General features: G+C 44.5%; 2 protein-coding genes across 8 annotated transcripts in view; both read right to left on the bottom strand.

Annotated features, from left to right (window-relative positions):
* Positions 1–3,722: 3,722 nt before the first annotated feature.
* On the bottom strand, positions 3,723–16,009 carry tox4b (TOX high mobility group box family member 4 b). Of its 6 annotated transcripts, none has more exons than XM_080859785.1 (10): positions 15,949–15,994; positions 13,885–14,027; positions 13,502–13,573; positions 12,620–12,913; positions 11,279–11,536; positions 10,525–10,851; positions 9,819–9,899; positions 8,509–9,198; positions 6,784–6,938; positions 3,723–5,010 (listed from the first exon to the last, which is right to left on the bottom strand). In XM_080859785.1, exons 2-10 carry the CDS (start codon positions 13,987–13,989, stop codon positions 4,953–4,955), a joined length of 2,040 nt encoding a protein of 679 aa, XP_080715911.1. In that variant the 5' UTR covers positions 13,990–14,027; positions 15,949–15,994; the 3' UTR covers positions 3,723–4,952. The 6 variants fall into 6 exon arrangements, with proteins under 6 accessions (XP_080715911.1, XP_080715912.1, XP_080715915.1 ...); XM_080859786.1 differs by having other exon boundaries at positions 13,885–14,002; positions 15,949–15,981; XM_080859789.1 differs by lacking the exon at positions 13,885–14,027 and having other exon boundaries at positions 12,620–12,889; positions 15,949–16,009.
* Positions 16,010–17,265: 1,256 nt separating this feature from the next.
* Positions 17,266–17,381, bottom strand: part of slc12a6 (solute carrier family 12 member 6) — a 35,910-nt gene continuing 35,794 nt past the window's right edge. For both annotated transcript variants that reach the window (XM_080859778.1, XM_080859779.1), the window contains one exon: positions 17,266–17,381. This exon is cut by the window's right edge and continues 1,432 nt beyond it. The gene's annotated coding sequence lies outside the window, so the exon portion shown is untranslated.

Below are 17,381 nucleotides of genomic sequence, written 5' to 3'. Positions count from 1 at the left end.
CAGTTCTTTTTGTGTCTCCAAAATTTGAACTGCTGTCATTTAGTTCTGATGAATCATAGTATTAGGAGGGCATCATATTTGTACAACTCTCACACGCAACAGTCCCTAAATAACGAGTAATACATGCAAACACTCGGATAATAGCCTACATTCTCAACTGCTGTATTTTCTTATTTTTGTATTGAGAATTTGTTGTAGGCTATCGAAACAATTTCTTCAAATTTTAGAGTTGAATGAGAGTCAGAATACCGAATGCGAATCTTGCAGATTTTCATTCAATCGAAGTGGTGGTCCATTGAGAAGGTCAGTCATTAGGTTTTTCGTTAACTATGCTTTTCCAATCGAAAGCTAGAAGCATATTATCAATGTTGTGCCAATCAGAATATTCTGCTGTAACCTAAACATCTATTCCAAATTGAGATAATCAGAATATTCTGCTCATTAGTTGCCGAAGCGCCTTTCAAGATGATGATTTAAAGTGTGCAGCTATGTCCTTGTCAGTGGTTTCAAAACTCCTGCTTCTGGCCAGTTATGTTGTCAAGGCAACGTTTAATAGCCTAATTGTCTTGGGAACTTCTGCCTGCCCTTTGATGGATTCCGCAGCTCCTATATGCAGAAACTCGTTAATTCATTTTCGGCTGTCTATGAAAGCCTGCACCTGTGGAAACTGATGTCATGGTGTTGGAAAACCATCCTCTCTGTTTATTCTGCAGAGTATTCTTCTCATTAATTGCCGAAGCACCTTTCAGGATGATGACTTATAATGTGCAGATGTCCTTGTCAGTGGTTACAACACTCCCGTTTCCGGCCAGTTATGTCGTCAATGCTCTGTTTATTTGTCTTTGGAACTTCTCCTTCCCTTTGACGAATTCCGCATCCCCTTAGCACAAATCCTTGAATTAAAATGATGCTGTTGCTGAAAGCCTGCACCGGTGGAAGCTGTGCTGTGCTGAAAACAGGCCTCTCTGTTTGACCTGACCTTCATCTCTGAACATAGGCCTCTCTGCCTGGCCTTACATGGCAATTGTTCTTGCAAAACTGCTTCATGTTCACCACACCACTGAACAAACATGGTATTTTTCTACACATTAAATCTTATTTGACCTCAGTGACCTCATAGAGATATCCACATCAGACATTTTGGGGAATCACAACCTATATGGTAGGCTTCGCATTGACCCAGTCATACACAGCCACATAGCATGCTTCTACTTTTATAATGAAAACAATGAAAAGATTCAAGAAGGGTTTGTTTTATCTCAGCTATATCACAGTCATCAGAAACCCAGTCTTCAAAGGTCTTGTAACCAAGGTGATTAGCTGTATAGTCCTCCAGAACATCAAGCTATCGTATTAATTATGTTTTTATCTCAGGGAATCAAATATTTGTTACCTCAGGATAATTACTTAAATAAGTCAAGATCTTGAGAATACAGGGGTCTGTTAAATGTTAATTTAAGCCATCTTGGGGCTTGTGTAAGGTGATTTTCAAAATTGTCAAATCATGTGATACAGACTACATACACATAAATGACATCACTCAAATGTGAATTCAGAGCTAACATAATTGAAGTAGCTTGTTGTTGTCGGTTTTCTAACACTGTTACTTCATTGTTTGGGTACTTTAGTGTCACAGAATTTGATGTTGGTGTCGGAGCCGTGTTAGGGCCCCAGCCCCTCTCAGGGCTCTTCGACCTTTGCAATAACTTTTTTTAGACGTAGCGGAGTCGTCCGATTTACTGAACTTTCACCACGAAGGACCAAGATAAGTCAGGAGAAAATCAGCCCCGTTGAATCTGAGTCTTCAGGCCAGCATTTACAACTTAAGTAAAAGTATCTAACTATCCTGTTCTTGTTATTTTTACCAAGACGCTATCCTGTTATGAGTTTTTAATTATGCATAGCCCAGAATGATGCACAGGGAGTATTTTCTGAACGTGACCTTCAAGAGGGAGACTCCGCAGACAACCTTTAAATTTCATGCCTTGTGGCTGACTATGCAGATCTCAATTCCTATTCAAACTAATCATCTGATGATGACAGTTTTCAATATAGCCTACTTATAATAATAATAATAATAATTCATTTTATTTTTAAAGCACTTTTCATTCAAAGGAATCTCAGAGTGCCTACATATTAGAAAAAAACTATAATAATACAATCAAATTAAAAACAAATTTAAATATTAACATAAGCATAACAGAAAAGATTCAACACAAGGCCAGAAATGCCTTCCTGAATAAAAAAGTCTTAAGTCCAGCTTTAAAGGAATCCAGCGTCTGCGTTGCCCTTAGGTGGTCAGGGAGGCTGTTCCATAAATGTGGCGCTGCCGAGCAAAAGGCCCGGTCGCCCATGGTGCAACGCTTGTTTTTGGGGACGCGGAGGAGCAAGCTGTTTGAAGACCTGAGGGTGCAGGTGGAGGTTTGGGGAGTAAATAATTCTTGCAGGTAGGGAGGTGCATGTCCATTTATGCATGTATGGGTGATTATAAGGACTTTGTAGTCTATCTGGAAAGAGACAGGGAGCCAGTGTAGTGAGTGTAATATTGGTGTTAAGTGCTCATATTTCCGGATCTTCATCAGAATCCTGGCAGCGCTGTTTTGGATATATTGCAGCTTCTGGATGTTCTTGCCAGTGATCCCATAGAAGAGTGAATTACAATAGTCCAGTCTTGAGGGGATAAAGGCGTGGACAAGCTTCTCTGCATCAGATAGGGTTAAAGTGGGGCGGAGTTTGGAGATGTTTCTTAGATGATAAAAAGAGGTTTTGCACAGGTGTTTTATATGATCATTAAAGTTCAGGTGAGAGTCAAACCTAACTCCGAGATTAGTGACTGTGGAGGAGAGGGGGATGACCTGGCTGTCGAAGGTGAGATGAGTCAAGGAGGATGACTGAACCTGGTGTGGGGTACCAACAAGAAGGGCTTCAGTTTTGCTACTATTAAGCTGGAGAAAGTTGTTGCTCATCCATGCCTTTATCTCCCCAAGACAGGCGTTGAGAGATGACATGGCTGCAGTGGGGCTTGGGGCAGTTTTGATATAAAGCTGTGTGTCATCAGCATAACAGTGGAAAGACATCCCATGTCTGCTGATGACGCGTCCGAGGGGGAGCATGTACATAATGAAGAGGATGGGGCCGAGGACCGACCCTTGCGGAACACCACAGGAGACAGGGAGCTGTCTGGACTTGCAACTTCCTAGTGAGACATATTCAGTTCTGCCAGAAAGGTAGGACTGAAACCACTTGAGTGCAGAGTCTGATAGTCCAATGGTGGTGTGGAGGCGCTCTAGCAGGATAGTGTGGTCCACTGTGTCAAATGCAGCAGTCAGGTCCAGGAGGATGAGGAGTGAGGGTGATCCTGCATCGGCTGTCATCAGCAGGTCATTTGTCACCCTGAGCAAAGCTGTTTCAGTGCTGTGGGCTGAACGAAATCCTGATTGAAATTTTTCAAACAAGTTGTTGTGTTTGAGGTGGTCCTGAAGTTGAGAAGCAACTACCTTCTCTAACACCTTGGACAGGAAGGCAAGGTTTGAGATAGGCCTGTAGTTGGCTAGAACCTCCGGGTCCAGGGTAGTCAATAAACTAGTGACTGTCCTTGATTTTTGTTTTAATTAGAAAAATTAATTCCACGTCTGTTTAAAATCTTACAATCATTTCGCAATAGGCAACTTAATATAGATCAACGTAAAGAAAACACAGACAGACTATTCGTTTTACTCATCATAGATTTTTTTTTTTATTTATTAACTTGGGAACATGTTGAGAGGTGATTCCTGCTCTTCTGTTAAGTCCATTAAAAAGTCAGGAGTTAGCTTAGTTGTGTACTGGTTCCAAGAAGTATCACTCGCAGTCCTCTCCTGTATCTCTGGGATTCCAAAGTCATCTTTCTCCACTAAGGACAGGATTCCAAATGAAAATGTATTTTTTTGGGGGGGAGAAAGGGATCCGTTTCACCATTACTAAAAATATTTATGAGAGTTTGTTTCTTTTTCTCACTTAAAAATATACATGTATCCAGGTTCAAGGAAGCCACTTCAGAAAGGTACAAAATTGCTTAATTTTTCATGTCAATGACTCCCTTTAAAGATGCTGATGCATTCACAAGTATATTGGTATGCTGCCTTGACGTAACAATAGAGACACTTCTTGGATAATTGGATTTAGATGTGTCTTTTTCCTAACAGTCAAATCCTTAATGGTAATTAAAAAAAAAAATGCCTGAATTTATGATCCATCTTATCCAGCTGAAGACATTCCATCACACGCTGTTGTTTATCATTTCCATCATCCCCAAAGCAAAAAAAAAGGAAAAAAAGTTCCAGACCAAGTATCCACCATCCATCCACTAATCTATCAATCCGTCTAATAATCTACCCATCTATTCACTCACTCACTCTTTCATGCAATCACTATCACTCACTCACTCTTTCATGCAATCACTAAAACCTAGTCATCCACAAATTGTTCTTTTCTTTGTGATGGATCAAGTAATACAAACAAGTTTGTCAATTGATGATTATGTGAGGGTGTGAGATTGAGTGTGCGTGTGTTGAAATTCATGATGACACCAGTACCCATCTTGAAATTACATTTAACAAAAAACTAAGAATAATAAAATCCAAACAAGAAAATATTGATGATCTTCCAAACACCTGACCACACCTTCATCCATAACGTGGCACAAGTCTTTAAAACACCTGACCACTCCTTCGTTCATAACGTGGCACAAATCATTAAAACACCTGACCACACCTTCGTCCATAACGTGGCACAAGTCTTTAAAACACCTGACCACTCCTTCGTCCATAGCGTGGCACAAGTCTCGCAATGTCTTCCCAAAAGGAAATGCAGAGGACCAGTGGGGTTTATGAGCCTGATTACTTCCCATTCAAACCAGCACCCACCCAAACACGCACGCATGCACACACGCACACACAAACTATCTATGGCATCTATGTCACAGTGGTGGAGTTCTGTCCCCGAATGGCACACCAGGCCATGAACACGTCCCTGAAAGAAAACAAAAACAAAACATGAGTCACCAATCAGCAGAGGGAAATCAGTGTTATTCACTCAAGGAAGTCCACCCTGTTGGTTCATCGGGAAGGCAGGGGGTTTCAGTCTGTCATATGCCAACATGTAGTTCTAGGCCTTCTCCTGAACTTGGCCCGGTAGAAGTTCTGATAAACTCTCAATTTATTTACCTGATTGAGAAATAATCTTGTGCGTGTGTATTCTACTGTGTGTGTGTGTGTGTGTGTGTGTGTGTGAGTGTTTGTCCGTAGACCTGGGTTCAAGACTGGTTGGGGTGTCTTCTCTTCCTTCACTTCATATGTGGGATGGCCTGCTGTGGAGTATGTATGTGCTGAGTATGTGTTTGCTGAGTATGTGTGTGTGGAGTATGTATGTGCTGAGTATGTGTGTGCTGCGTGTGTGGAGTATGTGTGTGCTTAGTATGTGTGTGCTGAGTATGTGTGTGCTGAGTATGTGTGTGCTGAGTGTGTGTGTGCTGAGTGTGTGTGTGCTGTGTGTGCTGAGTGTGCTGTGTGTGGAGTATGTGTGTGCTGCTGTGTGTGCGGAGTGTGTGTGTGCTGAGTGTGTGTTGAGTGTGTGTGTGTGCTGAGTATGTGTGTGCTGTGTGTGCTGAGTGTGTGTGTTGAGTGTGTGTGTGCTGAGTGTGTGTGTGCTGAGTGTGTGTGTGTGCTGAGTATGTGTGTGCTGTGTGTGCTGAGTGTGTGTGTTGAGTGTGTACGTGTGCTGAGTGTGTGTGTGCTGAGTATATGTGTGCTGAGTATGTGTGTGCTGAGTGTGTGTGTGCTGTGTGTGCTGAGTGTGCTGTGTGTGGAGTATGTGTGTGCTGCTGTGTGTGCGGAGTGTGTGTGTGCCGAGTGTGTGTGTGCTGAGTGTGTGTTGAGTGTGTGTGTGTGCTGAGTGTGTGTGTGCTGAGTGTGTGTGTGCTGAGTGTGTGTGTGCTGTGTGTGCTGAGTATGTGTACTCTGAGTATGTGTGTGCGGAGTGTGCTGTGTGTGTGTGCTGAGTGTGTGTGTGCTGAGTGTGTGTGTGCTGAGTGTGTGTGTTGAGTGTGTGTGTGCTGAGTATGTGTGTGCGGAGTGTGCTGTGTGTGTGGGTTGAGTGTGTGTGAACTGAGTGTGTGTGTGCTGAGTGTGTGTGTGCTGAGTGTGCTGTGTGTGTGTGCTGAGTGTGTGTGTTGAGTGTGTGTGTGCTGAGTGTGGGTGTCCTGAATGTGCTGTGTGTGTGTGCTGAGTGTGTGTGTTGAGTGTGTGTGTGCTGAGTGTGTGTGTGTGCTGAGTGTGTGTGCTGAGTGTGTGTGTGCTGAGTGTGCTGAGTGTCTGGGTGCTGAGTGTGTGTGTGCTGAGTGTGTGTGTGCTGTGTGTGCTGAGTATGTGTACGCTGAGTATATGTGTGCTGAGTGTGTGTGTGTGTGTGTGTGCTGAGTGTGTGTGTGCGCTGTGTGTGCTGAGTATGTGTAACAGGTTGAGGGACCTCCAGGTTAAGTTGACCAGGTGAGGGACCCCAGAGATGCGTGAAGCACTAATGTCAGGGCACCCTGGGATGGGAAGACTATGGCTGTGTGAGTGACCGCCTGGGTGCGTGGCAAGTGAAGTGCATAGGTGTGCTTCCCATAAGGGAGGCCAGTGTGACGGAAAGTGCCGTCACTACGGATAGGTATGTGACTGCCACACCAAACGAGGCTGGTTCTTTGGCATTCAGTAAGAGTGTAGGATTGGTACCCCGGGCTCAAGGCTTCTGTGGTCCACATACCTGCAGTGGGTGGCCACACACTCGTTGCTGCAATACTCGCGGTCCCAGTCCTTGCTGTCCACTGGAAGGTTGGTGCAGCCCGCCCTCACACACACGCTGGGGGTACCTGGGGCTGCCACATCTAGACCAGGTGACACACTCAACTCCACCTCCATCTGATGAAGACAGGAAGGATGTGAGTGATTCATACAACTCATACCCTCCATACAATGAATGCAGTAAATGATGATTGAAATGTATGAAATCTTTTTTTCTTTCTACACCTGTTCTGTCCATTTTAACCCTTTTACTCAAATTCATTTGTCATTCAGCTCCTCTGTTCATATACCAAATCCCATTCATACCGTAATTCCCTGACTATAACCGTGCTGCAGATAATACTCCAGTAGCAGCCCATAGGTTGAGAATGCATTATGAGTGGCATGAACACAAGCGAACATTGAGATCTGTATTTCAGCTTCTGTAGGTTGTAAACACTTGAATTTGAACTTTGAGATATTCAAGACATTCAAGATTTTTAGCCACGCGAATATCCCTCCCAAAACATCTTGAATATCTCGAAAGGTAAAGGTTTTAGAGCTTAGAAACATTCATAGTGGATATTTTAAAAGGCGAATTCCGATAATTTTGAGATCAAATTCACGTGTCTACGACCTTCAGAAGTGGAGATACAGATGCGCTGAACGCGTGCTAAAAGGGCGTGGCAAAATGTCGATGTTCGCCCGGGTTACAGTAAATGACAGCACCTTAGATTTGTTCCTCATGGTCAAATTAGCCAGAAACAGTTGAGAAAAGTCATGCCGCTCATACTTCATACTCAACCTATTACCTGCTACACCGCATTACAGTATTTTGTGTTATTTTATCAAACAAAACCATGAATTGACGTGGGTCCAAAAAAACAATAAAAAAAAAAAAAGATAGAAGACGATGGTAGCCATCAGCGAAGCTGTGTTATGTTTTTCAAAACCTTACTGTTGTATGACTGTTGTATGACGTTCTTAGACTTCTTAGACCGTTGAACTGTTTGTGCTGTATTGTGTTGTGGTCTATATTCTGTGTAAGTACACTGAGAGCCACTTTAAGTCAAATTCCTTGTTTGTGCAAACTTACGTGTAATTGGCCAATAAAACCTGATTTTGATTCTGATGTGTATTGACAACACTATTGCAATTACAGTTTGGTTTAGTGTGGTCCCAATGCTTCCCTGACCCCCCCCCCCCCGGAGGTGGTTTGGCCTCAAAGCGTCTTGAGCATATTTACACCTGTACTTTCATGAGGTCAAGCACTATTCAACTGCAAATCCGATCACCATTTTAAGGTCAGGTGTAAAAATCCCCATAATAACACAAGCTCATTTTAACAGCAGTAGCAGCTGCCAACTGTCAAGATTGTTCCCAAAGATTGCTAAAACAGTGAAAATGCTCCGATAGGTAGAAACCCTCTGTGTTCCTGCGCAGCTTCATATTAACATATTATACTGATACAGGTGAGAGAGGAGAGAGAGATGTGAGAGAGGAGAGAGAGAGACCTATTCATGCTCTACCTGTCAGAGTTACTGTGCACGTAACTAACTTCTAGGCGGGGAAAATGCATTTCCATGCATAGGCCGCATTTGAGTATTAACTGCAAGATTTTTTTTAAAGGCGTGAAATTATAGTATACCACCTCATTCACAGTCTTTGTTCTGCCCCTATCTGTACCGTATACCCTCAATCTCCTTACCCCTTCCTCTGCCTCTCCAACCTCTTCAGCTGCTGAGGGTGAACCCGCCGTTACTATGGTGGTGGGCTGCGACATCTCCACAGCCATGGCAGGGGCGGGCGAACCTGGGCCTGGGGGCGGCGAGGAAACGGAGGCCGAAACCGTGCCCTCCCCAGCAGCCACAATGATGGGCGTGTCCGTCTGCAGAGAGGCTGGCACGATCTTGATCTGGAGAGGAGGCGGGGGCGCCGTGGCAACCGTGGATGCCGGCGACAAAGAGGCGCCCGCCGCTGTGGCGCGGGGCTTGGCCTGCAAAGGGGGCGGGGCCTGCTGCAGGCGCGGAGGCGGGGGGGTGGGTTTCTGCTGCATCTGCTGGAGCGGAGGTGGTTGCCGGGCGCCCGTTCCCACTGCTGTCGCCCCCAATGACCCAGCCCCCAACAGCAGCTGCTTGGAGATGATGATCTTGGGGACAGTGGGAGGCGGGGTGGCGGCCACTGCGGTGGGGGCCGGGGCAGGTTTGTGCGCGCCCGTACGGGAGCGGGTGGTGACCTGCCCCAGGTCCATGATGATGTTGGACGTGCAGATGTTGGTGATGGTGTTGTTTTCGGGCGCGTGGTGGGGGACGCGAGTGGAGCGGAGCGCTGCTGGGGGAGGGGAGGGCTCCGAGACTGCAGGCGGCGAGGGCGTGATTTCCATCACCTCAATAGAAGGCTGAGGGTCACAGGTAAAAACACATAGTTAGAGTCCCATACAGTGAAAAAAAGGAGGGCCCTGCCTTTTTGATTTTTAAAATTAGATGAATTTCATCGTTTCCTCTACAATTGCTATGTTATGAAATGAATACCATACAAGGTATAACATGGTATATCATAAAACACCAACAAGCGATGCTTAGTCATAACAAACACACTATTTTGAGATAAATCTTGGTATATTAAATCTCATTACACACAGTGATTTATCATGCAGTTGCAATGCTTGAGTGCATACACTGTCAGATATGACCCTGTTCACCTCTTAGCTCTAAACAACTCATGTGGAACTGTTAATTAGAACATTCCAGAATATTTTCATAGCATTTCGCCTTGGTTCTATCCTGACCATTTACTTCAAATTGACATCGTAACTTTCTTTTAACTCCTTTTGTTTTAAATGTGCTAGATGAATTCTAATGTGCAAAACGTGACTTAGACTTATAACTGTATTCTATAACTGTATAACTGTATATAACTGCTACTCTTAAACTTACAGATTAAGACTTAATTAACCACAGCACTTCAACCACTGACTGCTTATCAGAGCGATACCATTGGATTGGTCGATCATCTCACCTGTGAAATCTGATTGGCTCGGTAAGCTGCCAGTGCTTTGAGGTACTCCTTTTTAGCAGTTTCTGCTTTCCTCTTGTACACCTGTGGAAAAACACACACACAAAAAACGGATTTTTAAGAGACAGAATACAGGAGGTAGACCTGTTGGTAGGCTAAAGGCTCAGTTCAATAGCACTACACATTTTCAGGATGTTTTTCAAAAGTGACTGCTGATTGAAATCACCTACAGTTGGGTTTAGATTCAATACTAGGTGTGCTGGAAATCTGATAGAAATCAGTCTAATGCAAGATTAGTCTTATGATTAGATACTAATTATACGTTTATTAGTCTTCTACAGAAGGATCAGAGGCACACAGAGTGAACAGCAAGCAGTCTGTGAGACTCTGAAGCATTCTCTCACAGGCAGTGTCTATTTAACAGAGTTACAGAGATAAGAAGACGAACAGGGAGTATCGCTGGGCCGGCCCACTGAATCCTCAAGGACGAACAACAACCACCTCAGTTCTCCTTTGTATTTAACATAGTATGCTTTTCACGCCAGCATTTGCAAATTGCATAATTTCTAAAACATTGGCAAGAAAAGGTCCTCCTTGTCAAGTTCAAACTCATGAGCACGTGTGTTTCTCCTTCTCTCTTAATATATATATATGTGTGTGTGTTTGTTTGTGTGTGTGTGTGTGTGTGTGTGTGTGTGTGTTCACCCACCTGCTTCTGTTCCTCTCCCAGACTGTCCCACATGGAAGCAACAATCTTGGACACCTCCCCGAAGGTGGCGTTGGGGTTCTGACCCTTGATGGCCGCCTGCGTGTCTCGGAAGAAGAGCGCGTAGGCCGACACGGGTTTCTGAGGCTCGTTGGGGTCCTTCTTCTTCCTGGGCTTCTTGACCCCGGCTCCTGCCCCGGCACCCATGCCACCTCGGCGCACCAGGGGCGGAAGCCCACTGGAGGCCATGGGGGAGTCGGAGAGGGAGGGGCTCAGGGATATGACCCCATGGGAGACCGAGAGGGACACCGGAGAGTCCACCAAGACGCTCTACAGGGGAAAAGAAAAAAGGAAGAGAAGTCAGATGAGGCGGAAGAGAGGAATGGAGAGGAGAAAAGGAGGGATGGGGATAGAAAGGGACACCAGTATTGAAAGAGGAATGGGTGGAGAGGAGACAAGGAGGGATGGGGATAGAAAAGTGACACCAGTAATGAAAAGCTGGGTGGTGAGGGAGCTGAACAAAAGACGACGAGATGAAGGCAGGGAGAGGGATATAATTCAGATGATGAAGAGGGAAAATTGAAAGCATTAGAGGCATTGGCTGCGGAGGAAGAGAGAGAGAAAGATAGAGAAAGAGCTGCGGAGTCATTTCAGACACAAATGAAGGGGGAGCTAGACACACTTTTACACACACACACACACACACACACACACACACACACACACTTTTAACACACGCACGCACACTCACACTCACCCGGCGGAAGTCATCCATGTCATCATCTTGGAGCGACTCTGTTGGCGAGGCACTGGCTGACATCGGCTGGTCAGGTGACTGCGAGCGGGGCAGGATGGTCCCGCCCCCAAGGCTGAGCCCTAGCTGGGCGCTGAGCTCTGACTGGTCAATTGTAGTCAGCTGGTTGTGGCCGAGGAGCCCGTGGTTCATGTCGTTCATGACGTCTATGGTCACGGGGGAGGAGCTACTGAACTGGGAACCAATGGAGTGACCAAGGTCCTGCAGGGGGAGGAGACAGAGTATAAGCATCATGTTAACAAAACGTAAGAGTTAAGAGTCAAAGGCAAAACTTGAAGCTCACACTGCATAGCACAACCTCTGATACTTTTAGTCAAAAGATGGTTGGAGTGCCCCAGAAGGTTCATGACTTTAGAGGCTCCAGATTGTATTTTCAACACAACAGGGTCGGTCAGTGTCTTCTAATCCTACCAGATACAATCTAATCTTCAACAGCACCCTTTTGCAAATGACCCCACCATAAAAAAGGATAAATGACAAATAATAAGTGGTGAAGGAGGCTAATCTTCAACAGAATACCTCAACAGAGATGGCACTGGCCTGCAATGTCAGTAGTTCAAGGAAGTTTCTCAAGTCAATAAATTGCATTAACAGAAAATGGACTCTGGATTTTCCATATCTGAATTGACAGTCTTTCAAAATGTATTGCTCTCTAACCTTGACTTTATCAGAGCAAGGTCTCTAAGTGGACAGCTCTCCCTAGCGGTCTACTCTTCCACCAGCGTCTGAATCATTGGCTAGAGAGCATCTCCCTTCCTACCTTACACTTCTACTAGTACATAACTTGCACTTACAGCAGTTACAGTCCTGCACTTTTTGTTCTATTTCTTATGTAAAATAGTATTTATTGTTTAACTAGGTCTCTATTGCTCGTAGCTTGACTGTTCTCTCCCTTGTACGCCACTTTGGACAAAAGCGTCTGGTAAATGACTAAATGTACGGAATGTAAATGTCTAACACTACAGCACCACCTTCCCCACCCCTCATCCACCACCTTCCCCACCACAACACCACCACCTTCCCCACCCCTAAACCACCACCTTCCCCACCCCTAAACCACCACCTTCCCCACCCCTAAACCACCACCTTCCCCACCACAACATCACCACCTTCCCCACCCCTAAACCACCACCTTCCCCACCCCTAAACCACCACCTTCCCCACCACAACATCACCACCTTCCCCACCCCTAAACCACCACCTTCCCCACCACAACATCACCACCTTCCCCACCCCTAAACCACCACCTTCCCCACCCCTTCCTGTATCCATCCCACTGCTCACCATGCCTAGAGTGGACCCCAACAGCGTGCCACCCCCTTGCTGCCCTATCACCCCAAGGCTGAGGTGGTCCAAACCCTGCGATGGGTTATTGACAAAAGTGGAGGCGAACGAAGGGTCTTCGCCCCCGACCACCGCGTTCCCGGGGACACCCCCCGCGGAGCCGCCATCCGACAGCTCGCCAAAGTCGGACACGCCCAGCGCGGAGTCGGGGTCGAGCGAGATGGGCGGGATTTCAAACTCCTCATCCCCCAAGCTGGGAGTGTGGAATGTCTGCAGGTGAGAGAGAGAGAGGGACTTTTTAGCGACAGAGAAAAAGAGAGGGAGAGGGAAGAGATAAAGGGAGAGAGAGATAGAACAACAGAAAAGAGGAAGTGAAATGGAGAGAGGGAGGGGAGGGAGAGAAGAGATGAAATGGATGTTACTGATTGGCATTAGACATTTGTTGCACATCATGTTATCTCTTGTGTAAGCACTGAACATTATTTTGACACACAAAGCTTATTAATATATTAAGGATGCTGCATCCTCAGGTCCTGAGGACTAGTCATAGTAGGCCTTAGTGCTTTCAACATACATAAAACAACATATTACTGCACGACTTCACAGAAGAGCAATGTATTTTATCAAGCCTGCAGCTATACAAATACATTATCTTAATGTTGGCTTTTGTACAACTTTAGCACACTCTTACATTTATATTAATATGATAAGCCATTAAAACGTCCTAGTATTTCAACAATAAAAGCTCAATATGATATATCACATTCTATCCGGCATGTGTGATTTGACTATCTGCATGAGGTAATCCAACAGGCTTGCTCAGACAGTTTAAGACTCATGAAAGTGTACTCTCACTGCAAACAGCGATGCCCACAGACTTACCTCGGAGGAGGAGAGGAAGGGATGGTGACCCTCTCCAGAGATGGCCAGGTAGTTGTCACCCCCCCCTGGGAACTGCAATTAAACAAAACAAACATCAGTGGTGACGACGGACAGTGTCATCGACAAGTTTTAGTATAATCAGGTCAACCCTGGGTTAGAGAGCGTTTTTTTCTTCTTTTTTTGGCATGGCATGCACAATAAGGAGAGGCCAAGACAACAAGCTGCTGCATCATATAAACACTCCTTAGTCAAGTGTCTCCAAACATTTTTATATAAAGACATGGTTAAAAAAATGTATTCTACGTGAAAAAGCACAAATGCAAAATACTGAGTGACACTCAAAAGCATTGGCATGCCCTTGCACGGAAGCTCCGTAGCGTCACCTTACTGACGGCGTCAAATCCGTTAAAAGGCTGCGAGTCAAGGAACTCGGGGTCGCCGGGTTGTCCGGTGTCGTCCGAAAGGTCCGCGTAAAAATTCAGGTCCATGTCGTTACAGGAGCTTGAAAAAAAGAGCTTGTGTGGACCTGAGAGGAATTTTGATAACCGTTGTGAGGTTATAGATTCAGAAAGAGAGTGAATCTGTCCATTAGAGATCGCGCTTGAATGAATGATCCAGATAATTTGTGCACCGAGTAGGTGCCTGTCATTGTCCAGAGTGGGACACGTCGTAACGTTGAGTTTTTTCTATCGGCAGTGGTTGACTTGGTTGTACACTTTGAGACACGAAATCATCAGATCAAATGACACACATGGTTTTGCTTAGCATCACGCACGACCAAGGCGTCAGTTGAACCAAAAATAACCTGTCCCACCCATTAAGTTTTACCTCACTACATGCCTGACGCACACTGCAGTAGGGTTAGCTCGATCTGCCTGCCCTGGCGAGCCTGCTAGCTGCCTTGTTCGAATAATGTAATAGGAATTCGAGGCTGAGGTCCTGACTATCACACCGTACCAAAAAAAAAAAAACAGGGGTAACGGTAATGCTGAATCAAATAACGTTACCACTGCAACCTACTCCAATTTGAATGACATCCACATGGAAAATGGGGCTACACCAAAGCCACCTCGCAGAACTTAGCGTTCATCCAAGACCGACAATTAAGTACTTGTTTTTCTTTTGTCTGCTGGTGTACAGAATTGCAAAACTATTTCCCAACTTTACTGTCCTACGAATAAAAAAAAACTGCTTGGCTATCGGTCCAGTCGAATCCCAAAGGTTTACCAGCTGTAGTCCAGTGTATGACTCAGGCGCCTCAATCGAGTGCGTGCTATGGATGTGGGTTTGGGAACGTCTTCAGAGGGTACACCTGGCAATGATTTTTGCCCTGGTAACCCGGTATATAGTCACTGACATAAATGCAAGATTGACGAAACCCATATTTATAGACAACACACAAAGGTGTCACACGCAAGTTGAAAAATACACTACAAAATGGACTTTCCGATCCCCCTGTCAATTCAGTGTCATGGTTCAGTCCACTCAAGGCCTGGCAAGGAGCACTGATACACATCCCCCTGAAATACGAAACGTGTGTATTTGGTTGACTGAGGGGAACACGGGTAGTAAAAAGCAGGGAACACACTAGCAGTAGCTACCCATGTACAACTTTCACAATGTCTTACACTGATTCAGACAACCTTCTGGCCTTGATGGCGTTAAGGAAGACAAATAAGCCTATGCCAAACCTGTCACAGGTCTTAATCACACGACCAGTTCATGTTGCCAACTTGAGCAGTAATTTGGACACAGGGAGAAAACAGTAACATAACTCCTCTAGCTAATGTCAAAGGCACAATGACAATAAAGCCTTTTCTTTCTATTCTGGTTTAAGTTATGTGATGGTGTCATCTGCTGAACAATCTACACCTCATGGTGAAATCGGCTCATGCAACCTAAGAAGGAAATTGGTCATTTCAATGACAGTAACAATACCATGGAGAAAGGAATGTAGACAATTATAGGTTTCTGCGGGGGTGACGTGATTTGAAGGGATAACGCTTAAGCTGAGTATGGTCAGCTGGGCTTTCAAGCTAATTTGCAAGCTAGCTAATTTACACTCTTCACTACAGGGCTGATGCACTGCTCCTATGCTAGCTAAATAAGCATCTATGAAGTTACCGCAAGGTACAGCCAGCAACAGCCAGTACAACCCCCCAAACGCAGGTTGAATGTGGACTGTGTATGTGATGTAGTGTTATGAATAGGACGGATATGGAAAACTCGCAAACTATCTACAATAATGGAAGTTGGGGCATTAGGACGGCTAACAAACGCTAACGTTAGCTAGCTCTCAGTGTGGTCAGGTTTGTTTGAGTGTAAACTTCACAGCGAGATTAATGTACATCTCTGAACTGTAAGGCACCGACCAAAACGTTTGGTGTTTTGAATACAATACTGACGAAATATCTTTACTCAGTAACTGTCCACGTTTTTCTTCTTACCTCCATACTCGCCCTGATAGACTTGAATTTTGTCTCAACCTTTCTCCGATCAAAGGGGTTCTCGTAAAATCACAACCATAGACAGTAAAAAAAGGATCACAACATGGCACGAGTTTCCGGGTTGTTTCTTAACGGAAGTTACGTACAGTTTCAACCATAGACAAATAAAGCGCTAAGCAATGTCTATGGTCAACAGGGGGGGGAAATAAGTTAAAAGTTCTGCCAAAGATTTTACATTGCATTTGCATTAATACATCTTTTTTATTATGGTGGCCCTGAGAACTCAACGCACAGCAACGTAAAGGTACAGTGTGTATGAGTTAGAGGTATCTAGCAGTGAGGTTGCAACCAATTCAATTCAAGTTATTTTGTCTAAAACAATATGGGTCATGGCTTCAAGGGACTGTAAATTGTGAAGTTTGGCTATGGTAGTTTTGGCATACATTTTTATTGGCAATAATTTCTGCGAGCATGGATACATATTTGAATCAGTCTTAATCGTCAAATGATACTAAGCTTGGTTTTATTGAGAACAGTAATGGGAGACAAAAATACATCTTGTCTTCAGGTGCTAGGCAACGAAGCCATGTAACCAGCCTACATCTGATTACCAAGTGTAAAATAAATTGAAAATCATCAAAACATTTTACAATTACAAAAGATCCTCACACATTTTACAATCAGTAATTTTATTTACACCTATGCTCTAGTATATTTCTGAAGGCATAGTTATTTGTCTGATAACGTTAGTAATAAAAACGTAAGTTCATAAATAAATTAAAAACTGAAATATACTACAGTACATGCAGTATTCAAACCTCTGTGCTTTTGAGTTGCTGATTAAGGCAGATGGTAAATCATACCCAAATGATACAGAGGTACCACTTATCTGACCATAAGTGATCATAATTACGTACTACCTCAAAGAAAGTATTCAAATGTTTTGAAGCCCAATTGAGTACCATTGTATCCATTTGAATAGAGTGGAAGTTGCATCACACCACAAAGATGCTGTGTAGAAAAGCCTTACCCCTCCAAAGCTCTGGAGACTTGTATGTTCCCGACATGGAGAGATACACTGCTCTGTTTGTGTTTTTGGGAAGTCTTTGAACATTCACCAAGACCTGTTTTGCAGACGCAGACGCAGACACAAACAGACGTGTGGGTTTCTTCACAAAATTATTTATTCCCAATTCTCAAGCAGTTGTCAATTTTCAACTGATGGCATTAAAAAAAAAAAAAAAAAAAAGATAAAACCTGGGACATCCTTGTGTATATACAAGCCAAGAAACAAAGAAAAAAAATACAGTCCCTGCACATTAAATGAACAACACTGAGACGCAAAGGTTCGTGGAATAAATGACCCCTTCCCACTCCTCTTTATCTAGTTTATGAGCAGAGTTCACAAGCGTTGCTGCAGACAGCAGATACAC

This window comes from Sprattus sprattus, assembly GCF_963457725.1.
Source record: "Sprattus sprattus genome assembly, chromosome: 21".
Lineage (NCBI taxonomy): Eukaryota > Metazoa > Chordata > Actinopteri > Clupeiformes > Clupeidae > Sprattus > Sprattus sprattus.
The sequence above is the reverse complement of the archived record's forward strand: the minus strand, read 5'-3'. Positions and strand labels throughout refer to the sequence as shown.

Excerpts from the sequence above, each read along its gene's own strand:
- tox4b (XM_080859785.1), bottom strand. The coding sequence starts at position 13,989 with ATGGACCTGAATTTTTACGCGGACCTTTCGGACGACACCGGACAACCC. Across the intron at positions 13,574-13,884 it reads GATTTGACGCCGTCAGTAAG|TTCCCAGGGGGGGGTGACAA; the intron begins GTGACGCTACGG and ends GTTTAATTGCAG. Across the intron at positions 10,852-11,278 it reads ACATGGATGACTTCCGCCGG|AGCGTCTTGGTGGACTCTCC; the intron begins GTGAGTGTGAGT and ends TTTCCCCTGTAG.